The sequence below is a fragment of the Sinocyclocheilus grahami genome, unplaced genomic scaffold (assembly GCF_001515645.1).
Source record: "Sinocyclocheilus grahami isolate Dianchi unplaced genomic scaffold, SAMN03320097.WGS_v1.1 scaffold914.1, whole genome shotgun sequence".
NCBI classification, from domain to species: Eukaryota; Metazoa; Chordata; class Actinopteri; order Cypriniformes; family Cyprinidae; genus Sinocyclocheilus; species Sinocyclocheilus grahami.
Window position 1 is genome coordinate 485,750 of NW_015506093.1, and position 18,007 is coordinate 503,756.

General features: G+C 38.8%; 2 protein-coding genes across 2 annotated transcripts; both read left to right on the forward strand.

Annotated features, from left to right (window-relative positions):
• Nucleotides 1–2,879: 2,879 nt before the first annotated feature.
• LOC107564170 (GTPase IMAP family member 7-like) lies at nucleotides 2,880–4,109 on the forward strand. The gene is made up of 3 exons (XM_016249179.1): nucleotides 2,880–2,886; nucleotides 3,075–3,943; nucleotides 4,026–4,109. Exons 1-3 carry the CDS (start codon nucleotides 2,880–2,882, stop codon nucleotides 4,107–4,109), a joined length of 960 nt encoding a protein of 319 aa, XP_016104665.1.
• Nucleotides 4,110–9,347: 5,238 nt separating this feature from the next.
• On the forward strand, nucleotides 9,348–10,672 carry LOC107564171 (GTPase IMAP family member 7-like). Its single transcript, XM_016249180.1, has 2 exons — nucleotides 9,348–9,360; nucleotides 9,567–10,672. The coding sequence occupies exons 1-2, from the start codon at nucleotides 9,348–9,350 to the stop codon at nucleotides 10,670–10,672; spliced, it is 1,119 nt and encodes a 372-aa protein (XP_016104666.1).
• The last annotated feature ends 7,335 nt before the right edge of the window (nucleotides 10,673–18,007 follow it).

Sequence of the window (18,007 nt, forward strand, 5' to 3'; positions counted from 1 at the left end):
AAGAAGCATATAATGCAATTCTAGGGAATTGTGTGCTTTTAATTTTATACTAATGGTTTGAACAGGACCATTTTCTATTCTAACACAACAATGCCTCTGTGTATAAGGCAAGGTAAAAGAGAGAGAAAAAAAGATTGACTCAGTCAGTGTGGAAGAACTTGACTGGTCTGCAGAAAGCCAAGTCCTCATCCCAGCTGAACACCTCTGGTGTGACTTTAAATGCAGACATTGAGCCAAAAACTCATCACCAAACACCTGTGACTTGTACATACATATGGACAAATGTATTGGGACACCCCTTTCTTTAGAACAGAAAAAGGCACTTCCAAAACTGTGGCATCAAAGATGGAAACATAATTCATGTATTTAAAAATTGTATTTCCATCTTTGTTGCCACAGTTTTGGAAGTGTCTAAAATGATTGTACGCATATGTACAAGTCAATACTTTGGGCAATATAGTGTATGTTTGGTGCGGTAGGGGGCCCAACCTCATATTCTTTTATAGGGCCCAAAATTGCTAGCAGCGCCCCTGTTCGAACAGAATAAGTGATTGTAAAAAATATAGTCACACTTTTGGTCTTTGGTCAAAAATGACCGACCATTGAAAATTAATGGGAAATCGACAAAAACACAAAAGCTCTGAGAATGTTTGTGTATACAATCTACAAATCTACAAATGCAGAAAAAAGTACACAGCAATTACAGGGTGAAACTCTAAAACATCAAGAGTGCAAAACCAACACATCCACTCACACACACACACACACACACACACACACGCACGCGCGTACACACACACTTATACACACACACACACACACCTATGAACTGGTGTGACTGTAACACAGCAAATATGTAAAATAAAAGCAATAATTCAACTACAGTGCCGTAAAAACGTGGACAGCATTAAAGGGGTTACACTCTAAAACATAAGAGTGCAAGAGTGCAAAACAGACACACACACAGACATACATAATTATGCACAGTCAAATGCATTGGTATGGCTATAACTATAATAGACAAAACGAGTCAGAAAACTGAAATAAGAGGTTGAAATCAGATCAAACCCAGAAGGATTAAGCTCTGATAAAACATTTCTGTTCATTTTTGTAAATTTTTTATAGAATTTTAATGTTTTGTGTAACAAAATGCTTTCTCAGTGTTCAGGTTTGACTGTAGTAATGATAATTCAAAAACTGACGCTTCAAATCAACATTTCAAACAAACGAACAAAATCGAAAACCTTTACAAAAAGTTGTCTTTGAGAATGTCTAAATATATATCCAATCCCACTTAATAAAGTAAACCCAACTTAATAAAAATAAGTATTTATGTCTAAAAACAATTAGAGAATGTATAGGCCTTTTATATAGAGCTATATAGGAATCTATAGGCTAAACCATGGAATTGCAGATGTTTTTCTTATTTTACTCCCACCAGATGGCACTAATTCATCATTCAAAAATGGGATTTTAAAGGCATTGACTCTATTTTAACATGAAATACTGCATTCATTGAAAAGTAATATAAAAATATCTATTTTTAAAAAATGTGTATTATTTTCAATGGGCAGAAATTCATCATAATTATTGCATAAATATTAATTAGTGCCATGAAATTATCTCAAAATACAAAACAAAAAAGAAAAGAAAATATTATTGAAAAAAAATATATTACATTGATTTTACTGGGGCGAAAAAATTTTTTATTTCAGGTGTCGGGTCACTTTTGACCGTGAAGATCACAAGTGTGACTCCCAAATGAGGAGCACCAGAGGGTTAAATGAAACCCTTAAAGCAACCCATGAGCTTTACTGTAGTCCCTAAAGCAGCAGCATCCACCAATCCGTTTATGGAATACAAGGAAAACAAAGAGAATGAAACTAAATAGATCTCCACAAGTGAAGAGAAAGTGAAAGTCAGGGCTCTGGAGCCTGATGTTGCAGCCTGTAAACATCCTCTAAACATCCTCTGTCTTGATTCATGTGGAGGTAAGTGTTACTTTTGAACTTACTTTTGATTCACAACAATGAAGTTCTTGTCAGATGTCTACTTATAAAACTTTTTTTTTTTTTTTTTGGAAAGAGATTATTATTTTATTAAAAAAATAAAATAAACTAATTATATACGTTAAATATATTTAAACACACATATACAAGGACATATATATAAAAGGCCCTTTTGGAGTTATGAAAACATACAGACGGTCTTGACCGTGTTTAGTCAGTGCATATAATTTTTTTTTAACTCAAGAGGCACAAATAATTGATCAGTTACGAATTACAGCTCTTTCTGATGTGATGCCATAATTCATTTACTCCTGTCCAGCATTTCCTGATCTTGTTTATTGTCTAATGTTCTCAATATTCATGAAAAAGTCTTCGCAGTAAACCTTCTGACATGAATTGTTTTGCTTGTATTGGTTACCTGGTAACCCTGATCTTCCATCATGTTTGCTACTTGGAAACACTCTGGTCTGAACTGTTATTGCACATGCATCTGTACAGTTTAGAAAACACTTTTCACTGGCATTGTACAGCAGTGTATCAATGTGTATGTGAAAAATAGAGCACTGAAGCTTAGTACAATCCAAGATCACACATATATTCATCAAAATACACACCATTTAAATATCTCCTTTAAATAAATTAATAAATGAAATAAGAGCAACAGGTAAAGAGATCACTCAACTGGTCGCATGCTTATAGAGGTACAACACGCGAAACAGCTCAATAAAGACATTTTTCTGTTGTTCTTTTTCTTCTTTTTTATTTTCTCCTAAAATTGAACTCAAATATGAATCATTTGCAAACTGATTTGACAAATGTTATATGTATTGTTATTTATATTGCAGAGAGTAGCATTAATAGAAGAGAGTAATGGGAGGTAAGTTAAAACAATGCTTTAAGAATCAAAGTTTCAAATATTAACAATGCTAGAGTGCTTGAGAATAACATTCACATTGTCGCTGAGTAACTAGTGATGTAGCAATAGACTTTCAAACGTAATGCATGTATTAAACACATAAAGATGTGCATTATATGTATCTAATAACAAACATCTTCTTTAAATAGCCAGTGTGTCTTCACCTGACAGAAAGATCGTACTTCTTGGGAAAACCGGAGATGGAAAAAGCAGCACTGGAAACACAATCCTTAGAAAAAATATTTTCACCCCAGATGCTTCACCAAATTCCGTAACAGTTACATCTGTAAGAGGAGAGAGGAAGGTTTATGGACAGAAGATCACAGTTATTGACACTCCTGGAGTCCTTGACACAGCTCGTGATGATGAGACCATCAAATCTGAGATCGTTAGATCCATTATTAATTGCGCTGCAGGCGTTGATGCCTTTGTCATTGTTCTGAAAGTTGAAAGGTACACAAGACACGAAAGAGAGATTGTGAATGAAATAGGAAAGTATTGTGGAGAGGAAGCCTTTAATCATGCAGTGGTTTTATTCACTCACGGCGAAGATCTAGAGGGTCAAACCATTGAAGAATTTGTTCAGAGAAGTCCACAACTGCAGGAGCTTGTTGATAAATGTGGAGGTCGCTGTCACGTCATTGACAGTAAACACTGGAGAAAATGTCTCCATTGCCCCTGTAGTTGTGGGTACAAAAGCAACAGAATCCAGGTTAAAAATCTGCTGGATACCATAAATGAAATGGTTAATGAGAACGGCCGCTACGCCAATGAGATGCTTCAAATTGTGGAGGAGATGATGATTCGAGAGATGATGAATACAAATGAAGACACAGTGTCTCCAAACCAGCAGCGAGAGAGAGCAGAGAGAGAAGAGAGAGCAGAGAGGATTGTGCATGATAATCTAATGATGAAACTCGCAGGTGCATCAATAGGGGCTCTAACTGGTGCTTTAACAGGCATTGGTGTTAGTGTTGCAATAGCTTTGACCTGCCTTAAAGAAGCCAGCACTTCAGAGGTGGCAACAGCAGCAGGGGCAGGTATTGGAGCAGCTGGAGGTGCAGGGATTGGTATATATGCTACAGGTGTTACTCTTGTAGTTGCAGGGCTTTCAGGATTCATTGCAGGAGGAGCTACAGGATGGAAAGCAGCAAAAGAAGCTGATTCTGTATATGATGCTGTAAAGATGGGCGCAGTAGCTACTTATGAGAATGCAAAAGTTGCAGTTGAGAATTCACAAGAATTTATTTCACATATATTTAACCCCCGTGATCAACAATATACTTAAATGTTTCACTACTCTCATCAGCGTATCTCTCTCTCTTTCAATGTTAAAACTGATGCTACGCGCTGGAATTCACACTCCGCTTCAGTGAACAGTAAACCCCGCCTACTTCGATTTGATGGGTCATCTCAATCATTTTGATACTGACGAGCGCTGCTGAGGCTGACTGGCCTAAAAATTTAACTTTTAAATCTTTTTGTCATCATCAACAACAACAACAACAAGATTAGTCCACACAGATTAGTCCCGTTGCATGGAGATCCTGCAGATGTGTGCTTTATTAAAAACAAACCACCAAGAAGTAAAATTTGAATGGGGCATTGACAATGTTTAACGCAAAACCCGAGGAGGCCACCAACAGAGGACTAATAATGGAAATATTAAAACACATTACATGCGAGATGATGATGGTTGTGGTAGTGGTTATTATTAGGCTATTACTGTTTGCATGCCTGTCAAGGCACATGATTTCATAAATTAAAAAAATGACTGACGATTAGTCTCATTATTCATGCTCGCCTTTATGTAGGAATCACAGTGTTTTCTGCAAGTTATAGCTTTGAGACTTCAGTGTTTGTATTTTTGAATTCGGTCTAGTTTTACAGATAGTATAGTATGATCAGTGGGTCAATATGTGTAACTGGACTCAGACAGCTGCTGTGAATGTAGATAGCCTTCAATTCACCACTGAATGAGTGTAGGCTACAGAAATCCCCGATCCAGTTTTATGGATATTCACAGAGCAGTTTCAAAGAGAGTTATTTTAAATAAACCACTGAGACCTGTGTTGTTGCTAAATGCTGTTAATAAATTATATTGAATAAAATGTTGTGATCAACTGATTACTCTTATGCGTGCTGGTACAATGTACAATGTCATTCTGTCGGTTTGTAGATTTCACCGAATTTAATATATAAACTTTAACTAAATTGATTTCTAGGTTTTTCTGGACAGTTTGTGTGAAATTAGGGAAGTTGACGTCATCATTACACTCCCATCACATTTTTGAGCTTGCAGGAGAAGAGGCTTGTGACTGTGAGCAATTTCAGGAAAGAACGTTTTTTTTTAATTACAATTATTTTTTAGCAATCATAGTAGATACAATTAAAACCTATAGTAGCCCTTTCATGCCAAAACAGTAGGCTGCTTGGGGTGGGGATAGTTATAACAGTTAATTACAAATGTTACAATCAAACCCTTGATGATTCCAATGAGTCCAGTAATTGAATCACATTATCTGTTGAGGCAAAATCATGTGAGTTTTGTATTGCGCGTCAAGAGATTTATGTGGTAAAAGTTTTTCCATCATAGTTTATGCGCATATCTTCTTATTGGACAAAAAAAAATTTCACCTCAATTGAGCACATTTGTTTTTTTTGTGCACCTTTTTTGAATTCATACACATCTTGGCATTTCCATCCAGCATTTTTTACGAGATATCCCAAAATGTGCATAAAAATAGGGATGGGAACATAGCTAGTGACTGAACGCTTACCGGAACACAGTACACACACAGACAAACGCATACAACTGTTTTTGTGCTAAATTTAAAGTCCAAAAAGAAATGCAATATACATGTTTTTTTCCACTTTGAATTGTTCACTATTCTAAACTGATTAATATTTGTTATTCAATAAAGTTGGATTGTGACTGTTGTTGGCAATAAAAATAAAGAGCTCTTAATTCATATTTGACTTTTGTCTATTCATACCTGAAATAAAATTAAATGAATTAAAACACATTATTATAAATGATCCACTAAATATTAATAATATTAACTTAATTTTTTGTTGTCAAAATAATTTCAAGTAGTATTCATAAGCATAGGTTTTGTTTGTCCATTGAACTTTTTTCTTTTACATTTTACTTATTTTTTTGCGTGCTATTTGCAGTTACTCATTTTAAATGGATGACTTTTAATGAGCTCATTTGATTCATCCTAACTCAATTCCTATTTGCTGGATTTAATTAATAACATTGCTTGCATGTCACGTTTGTGTCAGGAGGAAGGTGAAGGAGACAGCTGGTGCAAACCAAACTCTCAGTTTAATAACAAAAGGACAGAAAGACAATGGAAAACACAACGTTGAGTAACTGTGACCTGGCAAACAAAGACTGAACAGACTGGGGCTTAAATACAAGACAAATGAGGGTAATTAACTAGACACAGGTGATACAGGTAAACTAATAATTAAACAATGAGCAAGGGAACTAATGAACACAGGAACATGACAAAATAAGGAAAAACAGGAAACACAAAGAAAGCTATGACAAAACAAAATTAACATGTGACATTACTCCCCCCTCCCGAAAGGCGCATCCCGCGCCGTAACAATTCCACCGAGGAGGGGGGGTGGGCGCCCTGGAGGCTGGTGCAGGACAGGGACAAGGAAGGCCTCCAGGGCGGATCAGACAGTTCAGGGGGCCATGGCAGAGCAGCCTCCGAGGCCACCCTCCCTGGGCTTAACTGGGGATCAGGAGCCCTCACTGGGCTAAACTCGAGAACAGGTGCCCTCCGTAGGCTAGACTCGAGAACAGGATCCGACACTGGAGCGAGCTCCAGGGGCGACGAGCTGGCTTAACAACAGAACGGCCAGCAGTCTTGAGAATGCCAGGACCGGCGGGCTTGACTGAGGGACAGCCAGCTGGCTTGACTTCGGAGTGGCCGGCGGGCTTAAGAATGCCGCAGCCAGTGGGCTTGACTGAGGAACGGCCGGCTGGCTTAACTTCGGAGCGGCCGTTGGCCTTGTTTTCAGAGCGGCCGGCAAGCTTGAATGCTGAAAGACCGGGCGTCTTGATTTCCGAGCGGCCGGCGAGCTTGATTGCTGAGAGGCTGGCCGTCTAGCCTTCCAAGCGGCTGGCGCTCCTGGGCTGAAGACTACGGTGGAGCTTTGGAGAATAAGGGGACACCCTGGCTTCGGCAAGTGGGCGGAGCCATTGGTGTGGTATGTCGGGGTTCCCGGCGTGGGGTGAGCTGGGGAGACACGGCGTGCTCCTGAGGGGGCTGGATGAGGAGACCTGAGATCCGAGATTAACTAACTCGATCAAAGGAAAATCATACACGGGGAGATCACAGCGGATAGTCTCATCATCCAGCCCCAGCAGAAAGCAGGCATCAAGTGCAGAGTCGTGCCAGCTCACCCTGTTGGAATTCCTCCACATATCCCTCCAAAGTCCGACCACTTTGCCGTATCCCACATAGCTTGTCCTCAGCCCTTATCATCATGTTTTTTGGTCTGGTCATCTGTCACGGTTGTGTCAGGAGGAAGGTGAAGGAGACAGCTGGTGAAAACCAAACTCTCAGTTTAATAACAAAAGGACAGAAGGACACAAGGAAACACAACATTGAGTAACTGTGACCGGACAAACAAAGACTGAACAGACTGGGGCTTAAATACAAGACAAACGAGGGTAAATAACTAGACACAGGTGATACAGGTAAACTAATAATTAAACAATGAGCAAGGGAACTAATGAACACAGGAACATGACCAAAATAAGGAAAAACAGGAACCAAACAGGAAACACAAAGAAAACTATGACAAAACAAACTGAACATGTGACATTGTAATCTGTTGCCATAATTTTATTGAGTGTATTATTTTTCCTCAATACAGAAGAAATAACCAACTAACCCAACGACCGTCTGTGCTGTGACAGTGTATCTCCAAAAACCATGAATACACCTGTGACTTTGTAAAGGTTTGTTGTTGTTCATTCAGCATCTACAGCAGGGCTGTCCATACTCTTGCTTGGAGACACTGACCCTAATTAGACACACCTGAACCAGTTAATCAGGGTCTCCAGATAAGAAATTCCATTTGACAGGACAGTGGACTTCCAGGAGAAGTATTGAACAGCCCTGATCTGTGACTAATGACCTGATGTTGATGGATGGCTCTCTGTCCAGCAGATGGTGCTTGTACAACATGAGAATTAACACTCAGATGCAAAAGCTATATTTTATTTTTAATATGCATGTTTCCAGCAATTGAAATCCTGGCTGATTCATGGCTGTATGGATACAGCTTACAAATGAACATAAAAAAACACTGAACATGAATTATGAATGTCATACCAGTGTTCTTCCTTAGATCTTGATTAATGAAATGCAATTATAGAGATCAACCATTCATTTTTAAAAACTGATTTGTGCACAAGCAGAAATGAAATGTAGAAATACAAATGTAGAAATATTATTATTATTTTTTTTTAAATAAGTAGGAGCTATAGTAAGTTTCCTTGTTTGATTGTGGTAAAGGGCATGTAGAAGAGGTGTGTCTTCAGTCGTTTTTTGAAAACTCTGATGATCTCAGAAGATTAGGTGAAGGTTGACTCCCTCCACCACGGCACCCTTTGCTTTCAGGATTTTACAACTTTCAAGACTGTGATTACAGGTTTTATTTATCTGCTAGAAAAGCATTGACTCTTGAAGAATGATTCTTAACGTTTCTTACCAGACTTACTTAAGAAAGCAAAAGCTGGAGTGAACGTCCATCAACAACTTGATTTATTTTTTATTTTTTGGGAGAAACAAAGAAAGGGATTTAAAACAGTAAAGTGAGTATACTTTACATTTTGCACCATTTACAGACAGTAACATGGTTGCTGTAGTGTAAAGTGTTACCAGAAGTGATTGTAGTGTCAAGACATCTGTGGATGCATCAGGTATAACGGTTACACTTTATTTCGATAGTCCACTTTAGACATTCTACTAACTATAAGTAACTTTGTAACTACATGTCAACTAATTCTCATTAATTTGCAACTGCATGTCTACTAACTCTCAGAGTAGACTGTTAGGGTAGGTTTAGGGTTAGTAGAATAAGTTGACAAAGAACGTGTTAGAAAATATTAAGCAGACAGTCTTCTAATACTCTACTAACTGCTAGTTGACATGTAGTTGCAAAGTTACTTGCTGTTAGTAGAATGTCTAAAGTGGACTATCGAAATAAAGTGTTACCGGTATAACTTATGTAATGCAGGAATATGATGCATTTAGAGAGCTCTAACTCTAGTCTCAGCTGAAAAGCATTACATTTGTAGTTTGAAATGTCATATATTGATTGGTTAATGCCAAGACTAACCTGGATATCATTTCACTTACAGAGACGTACATCATCAACAGAGAAGGAGCATGGGATGTACCTGTAAGTCATGATTGTTGCACAATGTCACATTTAAAGTGTAAATGCGTTTACAATTGCAGAGAGTAGAGCTACTGAACGCTTTAGGAACAGCAGAAATAACCAGCAGTTTTTTTCCCCCAGATAACTCTTGTTCAGAAGTTTCAATAAATAACTAATTCAGGATCTTATAAGTAAAGCTCACATTATAAAATGTTTGTTTCCAACAGCCAGTGTTTCGCTGCCAGAAAGAAAGATCGTCCTTCTTGGGAAAACAGGAGACGGCAAAAGCAGCGCTGGGAATACAATTCTTGGAGAAAATGTGTTCACCACTAAAGCGTCGGCTTCAAATGTTATAGTTGAATATCAAAAAAGAGAGAGGAAGGTTCATGGCAGAAAGATCACAGTTATTGACACACCAGGAGCCTTTGACACGGATTGTAATGAAGAGGAGACAAAATCTGAGATCCTCAAAGCTCTGATTGATTGCGCTCCTGAGGTCGATGCTTTTATCATGGTCCTAAAGGTCGGAAGATACACAGAACATGAAAACGAGGTGGTACAGAAAATCCTGAACACCTTCAAAGATGAGCACGTCTTGAAACACACAATGATCTTATTCACTTTTGGTGAACAACTAGAAAGCAAGACCACTGAAGAGTTTATGAAGGACTGTTCACAGCTTCAAGAGCTGGTTGATAAATGTGGAGGTCGCTGTCACGTCATCGACAACAAATACTGGAATAAACGTAAACGGGGCAACAAGAGCAACAAGGTACAGGTGAAACATCTGCTGGAGACCATTGACAAGATTGTGGAAGAAAATGGCCGCTTCACCAGTGAGGTGCTTCTAGAAGTGGAGAAACACATTCAAGAGGAGGTGAAGAATATAACCGAAGAAAATATGCCTCCAGAAGAGCAACGTGAAAAAGCAAAGAAAATTGTTCATTGCAATTATCTGCGGCAGTTTGCAGGAGCAGCAACAGAGGCCGTGCTTGGTGCTCTTATCGGAATCGGTGTTGTAGTAGCTCCAGTTCTCTATATTTTAAAATCATATTTAACTCTAAAAACAGCATTTGCAGAGGCGGGTGTAGGAGCAGCGGTGGCAGAAGGAGCAGTAGCAGGTGCAGGTACACTAGCTGCAAGTGTGCTCGGAGCTGCCGCTTTTGTAGGAGGTGTGGCTGGAGGAATTTCTGGTTGGAAAGCAGCAGCAGAAGCTGAATCTGTGTCTGATGCCATAGCAAAGGCAGCAATGGACACCTGGGAGAATGGAAAATATCTGATTGAGAAAGCAGAAGAAATGGTTGGTCTTAATAGCAAAATGGCAAATTTATGAGTTAAAAGACAAAAAACAAACAAAAAACATATTTCATTCTTATACCCGTTTATGTCTTATGCTGCACAAACCTGGACATGAACCTACATATATATATAAGAAAAGCTATCTAGTGTGTGTGTAAGTGTGTGTGTGTGTGTGTGTGTGTGTGGTATATACATGCAGATGTATATTTTGTATCTTTGAATGTATCTTTGTGTTCAAATTAAATCTTAAAGCATATCTTTATAACAATTTTGTTCAATTAAAATGTGTGTTGTTAAACTAAATAGAGTTAACATTTGTGACAATATGAACTATAAGCTTAGGAAAATTAATCAGGGAATACATTCATGCTATAATAAAATCAAAATAAAAGTACACTAATGAATATATTCCATACATGCACAGCAGCACTGAAATGACATTGAATAGATGCAAATATAAAACAAGCTGGACTAGTTGCATTACATCTATAGAAAGGATACTGAAACTAAAGGTATAAATCAAAGTGAATAAACATATGCACATACACGATAGATTTTCATATATGTAGGTTTGTGTCAAGGTTTATGAAGTGTATGACAAACAGGTATAAGCATGAAATAAAAGTTTATATATATATATATATATATATATATATACACACACACACACACATTATATAACATTGCTAAACTTCCAGGTTCAGCTGCTGAGATGTGCAGTTTGGTGTTGTGTTTAGTTTCGCTTTCATTGTGTCACGTGTTTTGCAGGAATCAGATCATGGGTGTAGCCTATTTAACTAAACACACACACACACACACACACACACACACACACACAGAGAGAGAGAGAGAGAGAGAGAGAGAGAGACAGAGAGAGAGAGAGAGTTTGATTATTATTTTAATAGATCAAATTATACATTATTTTTAATAGTTATCTCTTTTTTCAAAAGTAAATGGCAGTTTTGGGTTTTCTGGAATGATGTGGTCAAATCATTACAACATGTGTACATGCTCTTACCTGAAACCTCTACAAAGGGCTTTACGCACAACCATTACAGCCTTTTGTCACTTTCAGCAAACATATGATGCTCGTGTCCTTGTCTTTTTGCACACGTGTCCTTTTTTTTTGGATACGGGTGGTTTGAGTTTTTTTCCTTACATTTTTCTTAAATTTACAATAAAGTAAACAAATATAAAACCAATTGAATCTGAAACTATGAAACTTTTTTTATGTCTTGTCCGGTCCGGTTGCAATATATTTACAGCTGGCTGAACACTGATACTGAGAGTCTTTCAACAAATTCATTTCAGGCTTTGGTTTATGCGGATGGTCTCTCAAAAATAATGTCACTGAATATAAACATTATTATTACTAAGTATCATTGACAAAAAAGTGGAATAACGGGTTTTAAAAGTGCATGTAAACATTTTTCATCCATGAAATATTCAAAGATAATCAAACCCTTAACGAATTATAGAAAAACCATGTGAAAGTATATTTGTGTCTGTGTGTAATACTGTATACACCATATTTTAAAAATCTGAAAATGTTCCTAAATGAAGCAAGCTGTTTTTTTTAAAGCAATATAATTTCTTAAGGCTATAAGCTTTTGTATAAGCAAAAAGTATCTAGCTAAAAACCCAACCCCATAACACAGAAGTCCAAGAATTCGGCAAAAGGTAGAAAAGAAAAAAAACTGAACACGATTTAACTCAAAACGTTTAAGTGCATTGTATTCCTTATAATTCAAATCAACCAGATGACAAATTTCGGACACCTACAGCGAAATTTGCAAGTGACTGAGCTGGAAAGGAGGGTCACGTGACTTATTGAAAACAAAACCTCTTCACGGAGCTTGTTCTTGGGAATTGCGCTGCGTAGCTGATACATGCACTGGAACCTCAGCGTCTCTACAGGTAAGTAGTTCTTATGTTCAACAGAGCACTCAGATATCTCGGTTGGAGAGTTCTTTGAGAGGTTTTTGACTTTTTAAATTTAGGGGGAGAGTGGGGACAGTTGCAACACTTTTTTGCATTTCCTTTAGTTTCTCAACCCAAAATTTTAATACAATAAACCCACATCCGTCAGCTAATCACCCACATTACTGCAACATGTGTATATGACAATATGCGTACATTTTATACTTGAATAGACAGTCAAATGTTGCAACTGACCCCCAAAATGCCCGTCATATGATACTGATATGACGTCATTTCGAACAAACTCAGGCCGAAACCAAGTTCGTTTTGACAGTTCGAAACAGCTGACCAAAGCGAACTTTCTGGGGGAGTTAGTTTTGGCTCCTAAACACCTTTGCGCTTCCATTGCTCCGTGGCAATTACGCAATCGGTGGGTGGGTTTGGGACGGGAACTGCACCTTTTTTGACATTAGATTTTTTTTCCCAGTTCATTTCTCATTCCACGGAGGACAGACAGGAGAGCAACATCTAGACCAGGGGTAGGCAAGTTCGGTCCTAGAGAGCTGCAGTCCTGAATTCTACAGGACTGCGGCTCTCTAGGACCGAACTTGCCTACCCCTGGTCTAGAACAACAAAAACACCAAGTTACTAGCATGAATACATTGGAGTGTCGAATACTTGAGCTGGTACAAATACAGGTGCGATCGCTCCCAGAGAGACTTTAAAAGATTCGGAGAATTAAAATCTTAAAAAGAAATTGCAACGAAGCACGAGTTACGGAAAGCGACGCGGAGAAACATCCGCTGCAAGTTTTCCAAAGCCATGGAAAAAAAAAAAAAAGGAGTGGAGATAAGGTGGCGAGTAGCAAACACGTTTCAAATAAATGAATTTACACCATACTGCTGCTGCCGTTTTTTCTGCAAGCAAATTTGAAAGGTACGCAATAAATTAAATGCCAAAAGAACATACAATAATTAAGTCATGACACATAAAATATAAAAAGATGCAATAATTTACCCAGTTTAATATAATAAATGAACAATCATAAAACAAAGTAAAATGTTTGTGTTATTGAGATGACTCCGATTTATTTTTTATTTTTTAACACATCATGCTAAAGTTTTCAGACTTGGAGCAATTCACACTTTCCATAAAGGACTGATTATGGCAATGGCATGGTTAATTTGTATTGCAACCATTGATACTTGACTCTGAACTGTTGCTAATCATTCTTTTGTTTGTAATATTCTGACCATTGGTACTAGATACATTTCATCGTTGTTGCGGCGTGACACATAATCTACATCTCGCCTCCAGCAGCGCGGTGGTGTCGAAATGTTTAAATACAGTATACCTGTCACAGTGTACTGCTGAGTGGAGTGAGGAACAAGGAACGGAGGGAGACGTGGAGTACATCAACCCAAATGGGTTTAATATTGCCAAAACAACACGGGAACTCACGCTATACATGAACGATACCGGACGCTGAACTGAAACCAAGGAACACTATTTAAACACATGACAAGACAAGGGGATGACGAGACACACATGAGATCAATAGAAATGAACGGGGAACACTTGGAATCAAATCAACATAATCAGGACAGGAACCGGAAACTAACCAAATAAGGGCATAAACACTGAGACAGAGAGCACTTGGGGAACGAAACACAACACAAGCCTGACAATGCTGTCGCTCAGCCTTTTCGAACGTTTTTTTGCCCCACAAACGAAGAACGAAAATGAACTTAGTTTGAAGTAGCCTACATCGGGGCCTTAAGAGGGGATGGTTGCAACAGTCCAAAGGGGCAGTTTGCAACATTCATTAAAATGTAATTAAAATAATTTCTTAAATATCATTTTGCTATTTTCATTTTATTTGTGCACAGACAGGGTCTTCAATAAGTTAAATTGGCTGTGTAAAAAAATAAAAATAAAAATAAAGTAACAACAATGTTTTGGTTAATTATTACAGTACATCTGAACTACAAAACATTAATTAAATCAAGACACTGACATAGCCTACTTCTGTTAAAGTGACGTGATGTGACATGTGGCCAAGTATGGTGACCCATACTAGGAATTAGTGCTCTCATTTACCCATCCAAAGTGAACACACACACAGCAGTGAACACACACACACACACCGTGAACACACACCCGGAGCAGTGGGCAGCCATTTATGCTGCGGCGCCCGGGGAGCAGTTGGGGGTTCGGTGCCTTGCTCAAGGGCACCTCAGTCGTGGTATTGAAGGTGGGAGAGAGCACTGTACATTCACTCCCCCCACCTACAATCCCTGCCAGTACGAGACTCGAACCCTAACCTTTGGGTTACGAGTCCGACTCTCTAACCATTAGGCCACAACTTCCCCCGTTAGGCCAGAAGTTTACTGAACTGGGGTCAGTTGCATAAACATGTCTTTAGAACTAATTTGACTAACTAGCCGTTAACCAGGTAATCAGTCTTACTTTAAAAAAATTCAAATTAGAGAAATCTACCATTTATGTAACTGACTTAATAAGTTTGTGTAAGACAAAGAGAGGGTGAGAGTGAAGGAAATTAGTCCACCATAGACAAACTGATTTTTAACCTATGTACTTAAAAAAGGTGAGATACCTCACTATTGAAAGGGATTCTTTACCAGTTCATAAAATTACAATTGTGCAATGTTATGGCAAGCTTTTACATCAGTGTTGTGGTAAGGGAGAGCATGTCGGGTCGGTTGCAACTGTCCCAACACTGACAGCTGTGATACAACTTGGTGTATTAGCCTGACACAGTATCTTTGACACATGCTATGCCTATTAGAAGCTAAGAAAACACAGATTAAAATTATATGTTTTTACAGTGCTTCACGCAAACAACTTAAACAGTATGTCAAAAAAATCTGATCATTATAAAAATACTTTTTTAACATGATGAAATAGGAATTATTCAATTTCCCGGTCAAACTCCACATATTTGAAGACTAAACCAAAAAGGTAAATTAGAGATTTCTATTAATCTGCTTTTAGACTCCATGCAGAAGAGGCATCAACGGAGCGCAAAAATAAAGCAAAAATGGAGAAGAAAAGAAGAAGTGACCGGGCAAGAAAAGATGGACATGCTATTGATGGCGAAGGAGCTTCTTCAGATAATTCGTCAACATGAACGTATAAATAAACGGTTGATGAAAAGGGTTAAACAATTTATTGAAGTTAATGAGTTTAATTTGAAGATGGAAACTTTGCGAAGTGAGGTTGACTGTTTGAGGATTCAGAGAGCCAGCGCCACTTCTAAGAGTATAAACGGCTAAACTGACATCCTGTCAAAAAACGAGAGCAGGTGTCACTATCTGGGTTAACAGTTAAAAAATGGAAAATGTTAAGGTGTGAAAACCTGCTCGCATATTTTTGCAAAGGTGTTGCTGCATTGTAGAATAGATGCATAACTGTGGGTAGCATAGAAAGGTCAGACGTCCTTTGTTTGAACCTCTCCGCATATATTTTTTGAGATGTACGCATGTGTATATGGGGGAAGTCGTGGCCTAATGGTTAGAGAGTCGGACTCATAACCCAAAGGTTGTGGGTTCGAGTCTTGTACCGCCAGGAATTGTAGGTGGGGGGAGTGAATGTACAGCGCTCTCTTCCACCTTCAATACCACGACTGAGGTGCCCTTGAGCAAGGCGCCGAACCCCCAACTGCTCCCCGGGCGCCGCAGCATATATGGCTGCCCACTGCTCCGGGTGTGTGTGTTCACTGCTGTGTGTGTGCACTTTGGATGGGTAAATGCAGAGCACTAATTCTGAGTATGGGTCACCATACTTGGCCACATGTCACGTCACTTTTTTCACTTTACTTTCACTTTATATGCTGTGCTTACTGTGGTGATGTAATGGAATTGCAACTCACTGAAACAAGGGGTGTGACCAAGTGTTTCGTGTGTCTTGCACTTATCCAATGGAGTGTTTGAATAGATGCTTTGCAGGAGAGGAATTGTGTAACGCCCTCTCCTATATAATCAAGCGCTTTATGATTTTGCGAGGCCGGAAAGCGGGTGAAGACTATACGCTGTTACTTTCTTGAATTTTGCTTATGAGTTATTGTTTTTAATAAAGCGAAACCATTTGTATATGGTGATTCGATAAACTTTCTTTTAATCAAGACTCTGAGTAATTTATTAAGGGTAACACATTATCTGAATATCTGAATTAAATCTCCAGTGCGGACCTCATAGTGGTGAAAACCCTGCTGAGCTGGTCAGGACGTTTCGCCGTGGACCTTGGACCTCGCATTACACTTCCCATTAATGAGAGGTAAGGGCTGTATTTGCTTATGACAGCTACAGGTGACGGACAAAGTGTATATATGAGGTTTATTGGTTCATTAAGTACGGAATTTATACAAAAATGAAAATAATTTTTGGCAGAAGGAATGGTCACATGCGGCTGATTTCTTCCAGGAAGGATGAGGGGCTAACTAAGCATGTGTGCAGTATGAGTCATCACTGTAGCTCTTTCCTGATTGAAGAAATAAGCCATGTTGCAACCGTCCCAACTCACACTCTATATATGAAACGATGGCAGAACCTTTTATTGCTTTGCGCAATCAACACAGACCTTTGCACAGATACAGCTGACATGACTGTGATCAAGTCCAAACCCCGTCCTTACTTTTCCAGTAAATAGAATGTGAAACAATATTGTTTTTAACAGTTATCTCATGGCATCACTTTATCTGTTTTGTTTGTTGTGAGTGTTTACTATCATGATTCTAATCTAAAGATATTCTATGAATGGACAATTATTATTATTATTATTGAGTGTTTAGCCTAGGTGTGAAATTGAAAATGCTCTCAGTGTGTGAGGGGTTAACTCACTTCTGAAAGTTACTTGCTTATAGGCCATGTGAGAAATAAACACACACACACAAACACACACACACACACAAACACACACACACACCTGTGGGTAGCATAGAAAGGTCAGACGTCCTTTGTTTGAACCTCTCCGCATATATTTTTTGAGATGTACGCATGTGTATATGGGGGAAGTCGTGGCCTAATGGTTAGAGAGTCGGACTCATAACCCAAAGGTTGTGGGTTCGAGTCTTGTACCGCCAGGAATTGTAGGTGGGGGGAGTGAATGTACAGCGCTCTCTTCCACCTTCAATACCACGACTGAGGTGCCCTTGAGCAAGGCGCCGAACCCCCAACTGCTCCCCGGGCGCCGCAGCATAAATGGCTGCCCACTGCTCCGGGTGTGTGTGTTCACTGCTGTGTGTGTGCACTTTGGATGGGTAAATGCAGAGCACTAATTCTGAGTATGGGTCACCATACTTGGCCACATGTCACGTCACTTTTTTCACTTTACTTTCACTTTATATGCTGTGCTTACTGTGGTGATGTAATGGAATTGCAACTCACTGAAACAAGGGGTGTGACCAAGTGTTTCGTGTGTCTTGCACTTA